Raw genomic sequence first — 13,349 nt, forward strand, 5'->3', positions numbered from 1 at the left:
CGCTTGACTTCCTGAAATGGCGTACACTCTTTCCTCCAGCGGTCACAGAGCATTGCGCCTGCGCGCCGCTGGGGACGCATGCGCAAACGGTACGGGGCAGCCTCGGAGACCCAAAGGGGAATTGAAGGAGACGGGCGACGCGGCCGAGGGCACCTGGTCAGGGTCGCGGCTGCCGCCGTCATGCCGGGGATAGTGGAGCTGCCCACTCTGGAAGAGCTGAAAGTGGAGGAGGTGAGGCTCGCCCCCAGGGCAGGCGGGAGGCCCGGGGCTGCCCCTGCCAGGCGGGCCCGTGCTCGGTCCCGGCCTCTGCGACCTGCAGGATCACATCCCGCCGTGCTCCAAACACCTGGGCCCCCACCGCGACCGTCTCCCCTCCCTCTTGTGGATCGGGGTGACACTTTCTAACATCACCCAGCGCCCTGCTGTACCTCCCCGTGAGGCGAGTATGCCTATCCAGGTGCTCACCTTCCTACGAGTCTGTCAAAATCGGTGCAGAGCAGGCCTGGGGCCGCCGCAGCGTACAGTGAGGCTGGCATGGGCTAGGGTGTTCGGTAACAGGACACATTTAAAGCGGCTACTTCTTCAAGAGACATTTAAATATTCATTATACAGTGGAAAATAAGGGACAATGCTCTGCTTTCGTAGTTTGTAGTTTAATAAGGAGATAGGTAAAGAGGCTGTACAGCACAGTGCAGCCAGTGGTGTGAACAGTGAAGTGAAGGCGATGTGTTATTGTAATTATTGCAAACATGATCAAGCCACTTCTACAGGCCACGCTGCTAATTACTTGGGACACACAGTAAGGTAAGATATAACTGATCTTCCCTGTAGACCAGAAGTAGGGCCCGGAGAGTAGAAATGATTTGCCCAAGGTCACGTAGACAGTGTGTGGAAGAGTTGGAACGGGAACCCAGATCTGTTCTGAAGCCTGGGCTGTTCAAGCTTTGAGCTAAAGTGCAATAGAGTGAAGAGGAGGTGTAGACCATGTTCGTTGAGAAAGCTAGAGCTATTTGATGTCAGCTCTAGTGTTAGTGGGGGTTCTGAGAAGTCACTGACGGGGCCAGAGCAGTTTGCACTTGACCTGTGAGATGGTCCAAAGGTGGATGTGTTAAGGCAGAAGACCGTCATGGCAGGACTTGTTGGTAGAAAAAACAGACCTGGCAGGCTGGAAAGTCTGTGTTGGGAATTCCACACCAGGCACTGTTAAATGTTTTCCTCACGCTACTTCTGGAGTCCCTTACAAACCTGTGAGGGTGGCAACTGTTATTTCTTCAGATGAAAGTATTAGCTGTACTCATGTGTGAGTAACATTTACTAAGAAGTGACAAGGTATGTCCCCATGAGCCCGCTTTTTATTCTTATCCCATCATTAAATTGGTTAAACATGAGTTGACATGTTTTTGTTTGATTTTTTTTCTTTTGGTTTTTTGAGACAGACAGGGTTTCTCTGTAGTTTGGGTTCCTGTCCTGGAACTCACTCTGTAGACCAGGCTAGCCTTGAACTCGCAGAGATCCGCCTGCCTCTGTCTCCCGAGTGCTGGGATTAAAGATGTGCACCACCACGCCCGGCTTTTTTGTTAAATTTTTCATTGGCACAGCAAACATTTCATGCAAGAGCTTTCCAATATATTTTTCTTTGAAGTTTGCGTGATATATATAATTATGCAAATAACTAAAGTGTAATAAAAGATAAGACACATATGATTAAATCTATGAGAGATAGGCAGGCACAGGTTAAGGAGAAAGTAGGATTTGATGTTGGATCTGAATTCTAGGCCAAACTGCTTGATCACTTTGAGTAGCTTTTAGCACTTATAAACAAGGGTGTTTTGCTTGCAAGATGAGGTGACTAGCTGAACAGTTTATGAGGACATAATCTGTGCTTAACAGAGTTAAAGATAAGATCCTCTGTGTGAGTGAGTCCTACTCAGCAGTAGACTAGTAACAGAGGCAATAATGTTGAAGAGCCTGGGTCAGGTTTGCAATATGACAACAGGCCCAGGGAGGCCAAGAGCAGCAGCAACAGCTTTGAGGAGCAGATAGAATCTATTTTGGACTCTATGACTTAGGAGTCATGTCACATCTCTATGGAAAAAACATCCAGGAGCTTTGGGTTAAAAATGCCAGCCAGGTGGTGGTGGTGCACACCTTTAATTTCAGCACTCAGAAGGCAGAGGCAAGCAGATCTCCAGGTTTGAGATCAGCCTGGTCTACAGAGTGAGTTCCAGGACAGCCAGGGATACACAGAGAAACCCTGTCTTGAAAAACCAAAAACCAACCAACCAAACAAACAAACAAAAACAACAACAAAAATATTCCTTGGTGTGTTGATGATTTTGAGTAAAAATTAAGCAACAGCCAGTACTGATGTGCATTTTATGTGTCAGGTACATTCTTAGCATTTTTACAGGTATGAGTTCATCGGGTCCTCACAAGGTCCTGTGAAGTAGTAAGTGCATCATTCTGTGTTTTATGTAAATAGGAAACAGGCCTGCCATAATTTAAGTACTAAGAAGGTGTGGGCATGGTTTGTGGAAGCAGTGCCAGTACTGGAAGGTATCGGGGCTTTGCTGTGACTGTGGAAACTTGCAACGCAGAGTGTCTGTGAGGGATGATGAGGAAGGATGCTGAAATTCTGGTTTCTGGAGACAAAGGATGCTGGATGAACTTGAGAGGGGACTGTTGGACTTCATGAGCTCTGGGGAAGCAGGTGAAGGGAGCATGGTTGCATCTCCAGCACTCCACCTTCCCTCTGATGGTAACATCACACCAAAGGCCTGTTGAGAGGCTGCAGCGTCTGGGCTCCAGTTCTGAGGATGGCTGCCATGTCATCTCAAATGCGTGTTTATTCCATGTTTAGGAATTGGCTCAGTGAATGTGTCTTATCTTTGTTTCTTTATGACAGCATGAATTTACCTTCATTTTGATAAGACTGCCACCTGTGTAAGGAAATAAAGCAACTAATGCTTCAGGCTTTTGGAGGGCTACTGTCTTGAGGATTTAAGTAATCAAATCAGCCATTTAAGGATATTTTGAGGCATTTGGCAAGCAAATAAAATGGTGCCCAGCTTTTTATTTAAATTTTTTATATTTATTTTATATGTATGAGTGTTTTGCCTGAATTTATGTGTACCACATTTATGCCTGGTTACCATGAGTGCCAATAGAGGGCATCAGATCCTCTGGGACTGTTGGTGAGCCACATGTGGTGCTAAGAATTGAGCCTTGGTCTGCTGGAAGAGCAGCAAGTGTTCTAAACAACTGAAACTCAATTTTTAAAATGTAGTGACCTTTAGAAAAACAAGAGTAGTAGTACATGCTTGTGATCCCAGCTCTAGGGAGGCTGAGCAGGATTGAGAGTGGGAGGCCAGCCTGGCCTACATAGTTCAAAGCTAGCCTGGGCTACTTGAGAGTGTCTCCCAGAACCAGAAATAAAACAAAAAGGTTGAGTACCTTTATTCTCCCAGCTGGCTATAGGTAATAAAATAAGCAAATGTATACCAAACTTAAATACAAAAATTTACAGATTTGGAGTATAAATCTGTTAGAGTTGGCATGGCAAATTTCACTTATATGTGAGTTTACCTTCGTGTTGATTATTGTGATGGACAGTGCTGGTGGGCACCCTGGTTCTTCATCTCCTTCCTGTAGGATGTAAGTGAGCCTTTCTCTCTTTTCTTTCCCCAATATTTGTCTTATTAGTAAATTAATATGTATAAAGTGCATAAAAATAAGACTGCAGACTTTTCTCACATTAAAGTCCTCAATTTCTTCAAAAATCCAGTTCAGTGGTGTGTTAAAGTATGGTTTCCTGACACCGACTTTTAGGAAGCCTGCTAATGCTCTCTGTTACGTATCTCAGTTGACCAGGAATCTGAAAACTCCCTGCTTGGGAAAACAGCAACAGTAAAGCAAAAGCAGGTTAGATCAGAAAGGCCAGCCCTGAAGAGGACTATCAAACTGCCCACGCCCAGATGCCAGCAGCAATAAATACCCCGCCCCACTCTTGAAAATTTAGGCTTAAGAAGTTGCCCATGACAGAGCTGGTGCTCAGTGTCTGCCCGCAGACTTTAGTCGGGCAGTAAGATAGAAATATTAGAAGAGAAGCAGAATGGCCAAAGTGACTGAAAAGCGAGGATGAAGATGAGTCCTCCCAGACAGCAGAATGCTCTGTCGGGTTCCAGTGACTGAAGTGGCTTTGGCCTGGGCTAACACTGTAGAGCTGGAAGCTGGGCCCCGGCCTCTGCCGATCCTAGTGAGCTACCTGCAGCTGCTCTTGAGTGCTTCTCTAGAGCGTTGGAAGGCAAGCAGGGGAGTCTGCATGGTCACAGTGCTCGACAGCATCAGTGGGGCAGGTTCCAGGGCTTTATTCTTTCTTAGGAATAATTGGCCAGACTGTGAGCTCCTTTTCCTTTTCCTTGCTTCCCCTGATTTCCCAGCCCTCTGGAGTTTCAGATGTCCTCATATGATTCATTTCATCCCTGGAGAGGAACCTTAGCAATGTTGACAGGGTTATTTTAAGCAAGATTCTGTTAGGGTCACCGTCTTCATCTTTAAGAGAAAGCTGGGCTGGTTCTGTCAGCCTAGCGAGATGTGCGGGAGCGCATAGTGTGTGACCCTCTACATCACTTTTCCAGGTGAAGGTCAGCTCAGCCGTGCTTAAAGCTGCCGCCCACCACTATGGGGCTCAGTGTGATAAGGCCAATAAGGAGTTCATGCTGTGCCGCTGGGAGGAGAAGGACCCCAGGCGCTGTCTGCAGGAGGGCAAGCTGGTCAACAGCTGTGCGCTGGACTTCTTCAGGTAAGACTCACCTGAAGGCAGTGTCTGTGTGAGTTGTACATCAGGGTATTCTGAAATATTCTTACCTGAGGAAGTGACTTCCGGCTAAGTAAGTAGAGCCGCAAGTGTGCGGTTTGGACGTCAGATAGACCAAACTTAGTTAGTTTGTTTTGGATTTGTTTTTATAAGGCAAATTCTGTAACCTCCATGAATCTCAGTTTTCAGCTGTGAAAAAATAGTGTCTGTCCTCTGCAGTATTGCAGTGGGTATCTTGAAAAGGTGTGTGCAACCATCTGAGCCCAACGCTTGTTGACAGACAACAGACAGTTGTGCTGGTTAGGAAAGCATTGAGTTTGGTTTTTAGGTGGACCACTATGCTCAGTACTTAGATAAGCCCAGGTGTGCAGTTAACTGAAAAGTGTTAATTGGGCATGGTGCTGTGGTTGTAATCCTGGCATTCAGGAGGTAGAGGCAGAGGATCAACCAGGGCAGTCATGGCTACATAGGGAGTTGGAAGCCAGTTTGGACTTCATGAGATGCTGTCTCAAAAAAAAATTCTGGTTTGATTCAGTCAGCCTAGAACTCACCATGTAGTCTAGGAACACTTGTTCCTGATTCAACCTCCAAGGGCTGGACCTACACTGCGCACTACCTCACCCAGGCGCAGAAGAAGGTGTTTGAGAATTCTGTTATACTAAAGGGACAGAAACTCAACTCAGAGCGAGTTGGCTCCAAAGTCCAGAAATAGTCCTGGTGTCAGGCAGGCTGGACTCAAGGTCTAAATGACAGCAGAACTATGCAATCCCTTTTTTCCTCTTTTCTGCATAAGCTCTTGGCTCAGGATTTCTCCATTGACCTTATTTCCAAATAGACTTTCCTTTGGCTATTGCCTGAATGGCCAGCAGCCACTGTAAGCTGCCCTCCTTGTTAGTGAGCCCTGAGAGGGAGCCATTGCAGTGCCATTACCAGGGTAGGCAGAGTCCCCACACTGAGCCAACTCTACGTCTGTGGACTTCATGCGCTTGTTTTTGAACCTTGGGAGGTAAGTGCTCTGATTGGTCAGGTCTTAAGTTCATCCAACTGCATCACTGAGAGATGGGGAGGAGTTGTTTCCCAAAGGAAGACAGGGATGTTACAGAAGAATGGGGACCGACTGCTGTCAAAGCAGATGCTGCTACAGTGACGTTTCAGACGTGGAAACTCAGTAGCTGCCTTTCTTCTCTCTTGCCTGTGCTGTCTCTGTCCACATGCAAAGATACTTTGTGTTTATAATTGTAATGTGTAGACTTTTAAACTGGTTTTCACTGAAATCATTGGACACATTCTTTTGAAGTTTGTTTTCAGTGACTACACAGTCTAGAAGGACCGACTTTAATGAACCAGACAGACAGCTCTTGTTAGTGAATATCAGTCTGTACTGTTTAACCTTTCTTTTTTTCTTTTCTTTTTCATTATTTTTATTTTTGTTATGTTTTGAGACAGGATTTCCTAGGTAGCCTGGCTGTCCTGGAACTTACTATGTAGACCAAGCTGGCCTTGAACTCACAGAGATAGGCCTGCTTCTACCTCTCAAGTGCTGGGATTAAAGTCGTCTGCCACTACATCTAGTTTTTATTTAACCCTGTAATTCTTTGGTATACATTTTCCAACAGTGTGATCCTTGTTTTAAGGTTTTGATAATTATTTTTGGCTTCTGAACTTTTATTCCTATATTTTTTAAAAATTAATGATTTTTAATTTTTTTTTCAAATGTGTTTGTGTATTTTGACTGAAGATATATGTTTGTGCACCATGTTCATGCATGCCTAGTGTCTTGGGGTGGGGAGTCAGAAGAGGGTATCAGATTCCCTGAAACTAGATGTGAGCTGTCATGTGGGTGCTGGGAACCACACCATGTCTTGGCAAGAGCAGCAAGCGATCTTCCTGCGGAGCCATTCTCCAGCCCCTGATTAAACAATGTCGGGGCGGGGGGGTGGGGTGGGGCGGGGAGGGGCAGTTATGTCCACGTGCCATGGTGCAGGTGTGAGGGGTCAGAGGCCAACCTTGTGGAGTTGGTTTTCTTCTGCTACCTTTATGTCAGTTCCAGGGATTAAACTCAGGGCTTCAGGCTTTGTGGCAGTTTTGCCCAATGAACCAACTCACCAGCCCCTGCCTTACTGTTTTTTTAGGTTGGGTCAACTTATTCTGCCCTCTGCATTGATGATATGCACAGTGTTTAAATATTTAATGCATAGGAGATGGTGCTTTATGATGCTTGAATTTATATTAATTTGATTGCTAGCAAGGTTAAATATGTCTTTACTTATTTGGGGGAATAAAAATGGTTTTCTAAGAGAATATTGGAAAAGGATTTTTCCCTAGATGCAGAGATGTGCTGTTTGTAAGTGGGAAATGAAGAATCCCCTTTGTCCTCAGGCCCTCCCAGGGAGGAAGGACTCGGAGCTGGAGATGACCGCTGAGCATTAGATGAGGGTCTGCAGGCATAGTGAGCAGAGGCCTGGCAGGATCGCCCACTGCAGTGCTGGGCTGGGACTCCTCTTCTGCTGCGGACCGTGGAGAACACAGGAGTGGGTGCGGGTTGGGGTGCCAGGGTCCGGGTAGCATTGGTGAGTCCTAGGAGGGAAACTGAGTGAGTGGCAGGAGGGAGGCATGGAGAGTAGACTTTCGCTGCATGCTTAGACTCTCGGGAAGTCTTCCTGAGACATATTACAGGAAGGCCATGTGTTGGGAGTCCTCAGGTTCTAGAATAGGGTAGGGAGCACTTTCAGCCTTTATTCTACTGCAGAAATGTGTTCTGGGGTTTTTCCCACTACCTTAAATATGGCTTTCACATAACATGGTGCTATTTTGTGCTTACCTAGCAAGCACAAGGCTCTGGGTTTGGTCCTCAGCTCTGTGGAGGGGGGCGTGTTACATAAAATAGTGCTATTTTATTCTTCCTTGAATTTGTATTTAATTCCTAACAGGTTTGAATGAAAAGGGAAGGGGAATTTTGCTCCAGCCATTTTTTTTTCTTCTCTTTTTATCTCCACCCACCCCTCTGGGCAGGGTGTGTGTAGAATAGGGTCTCATGTAGCCCAGGCTGACCTCAGATTCACTCTGTAGCTAAGGCTGCCCTTGAACTCCTGATCCTCCTGTCCCCACCTCCCACATGCTGGGATTATAAACCTGTGCCCCACATCTAGCCTCCCTCGCCATGTGTTCTCTTTGTGTGTTTGTTTCTGTGTTTGTGTGAACGTGTGTGTACCCACATTCATATAGAAACTTGAGGCTGACAGCAGGAATCCTTATTCTTTGAGGCAGGGTCTCTCACTCAGACATGGAGCTTAGCACTATGGCTAGTTTCACCGGCCAGCTTGCTTTGGGGTCTCCCGTCCCCTTCTTCAGAGGATGGAATTTACAGTGGAGCTGCCAGGGCAACTTGGCAATTCTGTGGGCTCTGGAACCCCATGCCAGTCCTGTTTCTTGTGTGGCCAGTGCTTGAAGCACAGCCGTCTCCCTGGCTTCCCCCAGCTGATGTTCCAAATCAGGTACTTGCTGCCCTGCTTCCTGGCGGCACCCAGCTCTTCTTCGGGACTCTGTTTCTGGCCAGAGCAGCAGAGGGCCGAAGCCATGGCTCCGTGTGGGCCCAGTGCCTCTTCCAGTTAGTGTTTGTGTCTGTGCTTGAAGGCTCTGTCACCTCGGGCCTGTCAGCATGCCAGGCTCTGACTGCTTCCTTCCTTTCTGAGTTTGCTAAGCGGAGATGTAAAGAATGACCAGGCTCCAGGGGAGTTAGTTCTCCTGACTAAGATGCCGGCGTCTTAGGCCATGGTCTTTATTTTTGCTGGATAAAGAAAGGCTTGCTCCTCAGAAATCTTCCTGTTTATTTCTTACTTACTGGTTCTTAACTTTGGCTTTTTTTTTTTTTTTTAATTACAAAGCATATAGAAAGTTAGGTTTCATTATGACATTTTTCAAGCAAAATTTGTTTTTGTTGTTTCTCTTCCCTCCTTTCATGAGTCTGCCTCCCTGTGTGCTCCCACCCCCACCCCCACCCCATAGCCACTTTACGCTTCCAGGTTACCTGTGACCTTTAGCCCCCAGCACCTCTTGTCCTAGTCCATGGTCACCCTCACAGCCTTTCATTTGTGTGCATGCATCATGACCCACCATCCTGCTGTGCTAACAAGACACTGTACAAATACACATACATACATTAAAGGTGAATTCACGTGAGATCCGAGACTGTGACACCTCACTTAGTATGACATTTCCTAGTTCTGGTTTCCTGCAAATTTCATATTTCTTAGAAGCTGAGTAAACCAGGCATGGTAGCAGAGACCTTTAATCCCAGCACACTGGAAGCAGAGGTGGATGAATCTCTGAGTTAGAAGCCAGCCTGGTCTACAGAGAGAATTCCAGGACAGCCAGGGCTACACAGTGAGATTCTCCCGAAAAACCAGAAGTAAATAAATAAAAGCTGAGTACAAATCCCATTGTGTATGTATGCCACGTTTTCACTGTCCAGTGTTCTGTTGATGGACATTTAGACCGGCTCCATTCCCTTGCTGTTGTGGATGGAGCAGCAGTAGATACAAACAGTCTAGCATCTGGGATTGGTTATAGCGAGTCCTTTGGGTGCGGCCTAGGAATGGTGTAGATGGTCATGTGGTGTTCTGGTTTCCATTTTTTGGTGACCTTCCACACCGACTTCCACAGTGGTCGCACTAGTTCACGTTCAACAGCGGGAAGGGCTCCTTCCCTGCAGTCTCGCATTTGCTGTCCGTTTTTACTTGAAGGCCTTGAAGGTGACATGTGGTGTGGCATTATTGACTGCTACACTTCCAGAATATAAGGCTGTTCACTTGCCTGTGGGTGCTCTGTTGTGCTGTTCGAAGAGCTACCTCTAACCTGTAGTCTCCTTTTCCAGGAAGATAAAGCGTCACTGTGCAGAGCCTTTCACAGAGTACTGGACATGCCTCGATTATTCCCACCTGCAGATGTTTCGTCGCTGCCGCAAACAGCAGGCAAAATTTGACCAGTGTGTGCTGGACAATCTGGGCTGGGTGCGGCCTGACCTTGGGGAGCTGTCCAAGGTAAGGGTCCTCTGGGCTCCCTCTGACCTGGAGGTGGAGGTCAGGTAGAGGGGACTGGCTATGGCAGAAGCAGAAGGGGCCCTGCTAAGGTCGGAGAGGATGTGAGTGCTCCCATTTACCAGACAGACAAAGGACTTGGCATCCAGAAGCAAGTGTGTCCTAGCAAGCGTCGTCCTCTTTGGGCTGGCTAGCTAACAGGGAGTAGAGTGGCTTAGGCAGCATGCTAGTGAGGGGCCGTTGGGGTGAGAGGATCAGCTTGGGTCAGATTATTTTGTGACACCAAGAATTTAGAAGCCCCTGCTCATAGTTGAGGAGCTCAGTCCTCCCTTCCTCCTGTGTTGGTGGTTTTGGTGATGGCTCTGGGTGAAGCGTCCCCAGAAGCCTGATGTCTCTCATGACTGTACTTAGCACAGGAACAGTCCAAGTGTTGATCCCCCAAGTCTGTCCTCCCAGCCCCCACTGCTGTGGCCTTGCTGGAGAGCTCTTCCTGAGCTGCTTCTGCAAGACAGCTCATCCTGTGCAGTTGAAGGATTCGGGGTTGAAGCTCTGTCTTCACTGCAGGAGCGATCTGTGTGGGCAAGAAAGATGCGCCGTTGGCACTCGAAAGAGCTGTAGGGACTCCCCCTGCCCCGAGCTGCATGCCCTCCCCTGTGTGTTGTGCAGCTGAAGAAGCCCTACCCACGTGCCTACAGTTCCTGCTGCTTTAGCTGGGGTTCCCCATGCTTAGAGCCAGGGAGCAAAGCTTGAAGGGGCGGGCACCATCAGACGGACAGAGCAGGGCTGCATCCTGTGTCCACAACCTCCTGTGGAATCGCAGACTGACTTTACAACCCTATCTGCCCTGATCCTAATGAGGCTGAGGCTCTTGGCCTCCTGAACGAGGTATACCTGAGACCTTGTGTGAACCCCGTCATAGCACCAGGCACACAGGCTGTCTGTCCATCTTAGTTCCCTTCCCTCTGGGGCCAGCATCTGTGAATAGTTGTCACAAATAGATGGGTAGCCTAACTTTTTTTTTCTCAGTCTGGCATACTTAGCTTTACTTCAGATACATTCTTTAGCTAAACTGAGAAAATTATTTTAATAGTGACCAATTCAGAGTTGGAAAATGATAGGACTTACACACTTAACCAGTAAAACTATCTTTTCTTGTTTCTCCCTCACCGCAGGGGAAGCAGTGAGTCAGGCTGTTAAAGTGGTGTATTTATTCTTGAGTCTTTATGTTGACATTTTTAACCCCAAATAAAGTTGCCACCCTAATTGCCTCAAAAATGTGTTTCTGGACATGTATCATCAATGTAGCTGTGCTGCAGTCCCCTGTCGGTCTCCAGAAAGGCTGTGTCCAGCCGCGGGAGCCCAGGCTGCAGCTCCATTCTCTGGCACTCTGTCTGGCCCACCTGCCTTTTCCTCTGGATGTCACATCCTTTTCTAGGCAGAATTGTCTCCAACTCATGGTCATAACCTGAGTATAAAGAAAGCAAGGTAGGGGCGCTTCTGTACATCCTGGTTCCTCCCGGGAACCCCATTTTACACATGGCAGGTTCATCATCCCGTAGCTGCCCAGGCCTTCCTGCTCCTCCTCCTCAGGATGTGCTTTACTCTTCTTCCCTTGATCAGTTAGCTGTTCTTTCAAGGAGTCCCTGGGTACTTCCTGTTCAGCAGACGTTTTTCAAAAACAAAGATAGGATATCACTCATATCTCAGTGAGCCTTTGGAACGACTGGTCAAGCAGCAAGGAACCCTTAGTGACCTGCAGTTAGAGCAGGGGACAGGGACCTGCATCAAGGCCTTGGGTTCCAGCTCCCGCTCTGATGTCATCTTAGGTGACCCAGTTGCCGTCCTGTGAGCTGGAGGTAAAGTGTACACACTGGGTGGTGGAATTAACTGTGTACCTGGGAGCCCTGGGCACAGACATGTTTCTGAATGGTATATCTAGGCAGATGGACCTGGCCTCTCGTGCATGCGGGTGGCTTAGAGTTGGTACCACTGGAGTAAAAGCCAAAAAAAATGCTTAGTAGCTGTGGCCGCTTGTAAGGGCCTGCTTCCTTAACTTTCAAAGGGGTCATTTCTGGGCTAGAGGTATTGCCAAGTGGTACAGCATTTACCTAGCATGTACAAGGCCCTAAGTCTAGTCCCCAGATCCACAGCAAAATTCAAAAACTAAAAATCAATTTCTGGTTGCTTCAGTTGAGGTTTTGGTGGCCATTGGGGACGGTAGTTGTGGCTGCTCTCCGTCTCCCTCTTGGCTGCAGTTTAGAACCTACCGTTTCATTTGGCTGTTGGCTCCGCTCTTAGTTCTGGTCCTGCCACCAGGCCTGGTTTCCCTGACTCCCGGCCTGCAGCTGGTGACATCCCTGTAACAGTGGCACCTGTTGACGTCAGCTCAAGTCCAAGCACCTTTGCACGGGTTTGCACACTTTGTCATGCAGCCATGTGCCTTAGCTGTTCACGGAACCTCCGAGCACAGAGCAGCCAGGCCTGGCTTTGTGTCCCATCAAGGCCAGCATCAGCACTAACAACGTCAGAGCATGTTTCGTGTACGGCCTCTGCTGCTGTGTGAGTTCTGTAGATGTCGTCTCTGCTCTCTCACTTGCACTGGCTTCCTTCTTAATCTCCCTGGCTGACTCCTGATTCTCCTCAGAAATGGGCCCAGCCTTCAGTGTGAGTGATTTGTGCAGGGTCCACCCTTCTCCGTTGTCATTGGGTAGAAGTCTTGCTTGATAGTTCTGGCTTGCCCGAAAGCCACTGGATAGCATGTATCTTCTCCTTGCTGTATCCTCAACTACTACCATGCAGCATGACCAAAAGTGGGCTGTCAGAAGTCTGTGCAAGATTCAGTGAGGCTAGACACGTGTGCCTGAGGTTTGACGCTGAGGAGTAGTTGAGGCAGTAGGAGCAGAGGGACCCCAGAGGGCTCAGGGTCACTACTGCTGCAGTCCCTTTAAACCCTGCTTCCTTCTTTGCCCTTCCAGGTCACCAAAGTGAAAACAGAGCGCCCTTTACCAGAGAACCCTTACCACTCAAGAGAGAGGCCGGAGCCCAACCCTGTGATAGATGAGGATCTGAAGCCTGCCAAACACGGCAGCCGGTTTTTTTTCTGGACCACGTAAGATGGGTCCAGAGCCCACACGTGCCCAGATGACAGCTGATGAAAATACCCATGCCGCTCGCGTGTTCTTTCCTGGATCACGGACGTTAACAAAAAAATTAATTTATGTGACTTGGCAGTTATTCTATACATTTCCTGTCCATTAAAATTTTAAAGGAAACAGTTGTGTTTTATTACGCTTTATGTAACCTTTTAGCCTTTAGAGATGACTTCCCCTGTCCTTTCTTGCGCTCCTGACTGTCTTACTTTCTTGCTATAAGGAGGACTCGCCTGTGTAGCAGGAGAGCCACACTCCAGCATGGAGGCTTTTCTACCTGAAGCAGCTTCCCAGAGGTGTTTGACAAACAGGATGAAACCCAGCTCTCTCTCTTCTCGGCTAGCTTTC

General features: G+C 47.8%; 1 protein-coding gene across 1 annotated transcript; it reads left to right on the top strand.

Annotated features, from left to right (window-relative positions):
* The first annotated feature begins 65 nt into the window (after positions 1 to 65).
* Ndufa8 (NADH:ubiquinone oxidoreductase subunit A8) lies at positions 66 to 13,124 on the top strand. Its single transcript, XM_028886116.2, has 4 exons — positions 66 to 231; positions 4,638 to 4,801; positions 9,690 to 9,855; positions 12,828 to 13,124. The coding sequence occupies exons 1-4, from the start codon at positions 79 to 81 to the stop codon at positions 12,963 to 12,965; spliced, it is 621 nt and encodes a 206-aa protein (XP_028741949.1). The 5' UTR covers positions 66 to 78; the 3' UTR covers positions 12,966 to 13,124.
* The last annotated feature ends 225 nt before the right edge of the window (positions 13,125 to 13,349 follow it).

This window comes from Peromyscus leucopus, chromosome 4 (assembly GCF_004664715.2).
Source record: "Peromyscus leucopus breed LL Stock chromosome 4, UCI_PerLeu_2.1, whole genome shotgun sequence".
Taxonomy (NCBI): Eukaryota; Metazoa; Chordata; class Mammalia; order Rodentia; family Cricetidae; genus Peromyscus; species Peromyscus leucopus.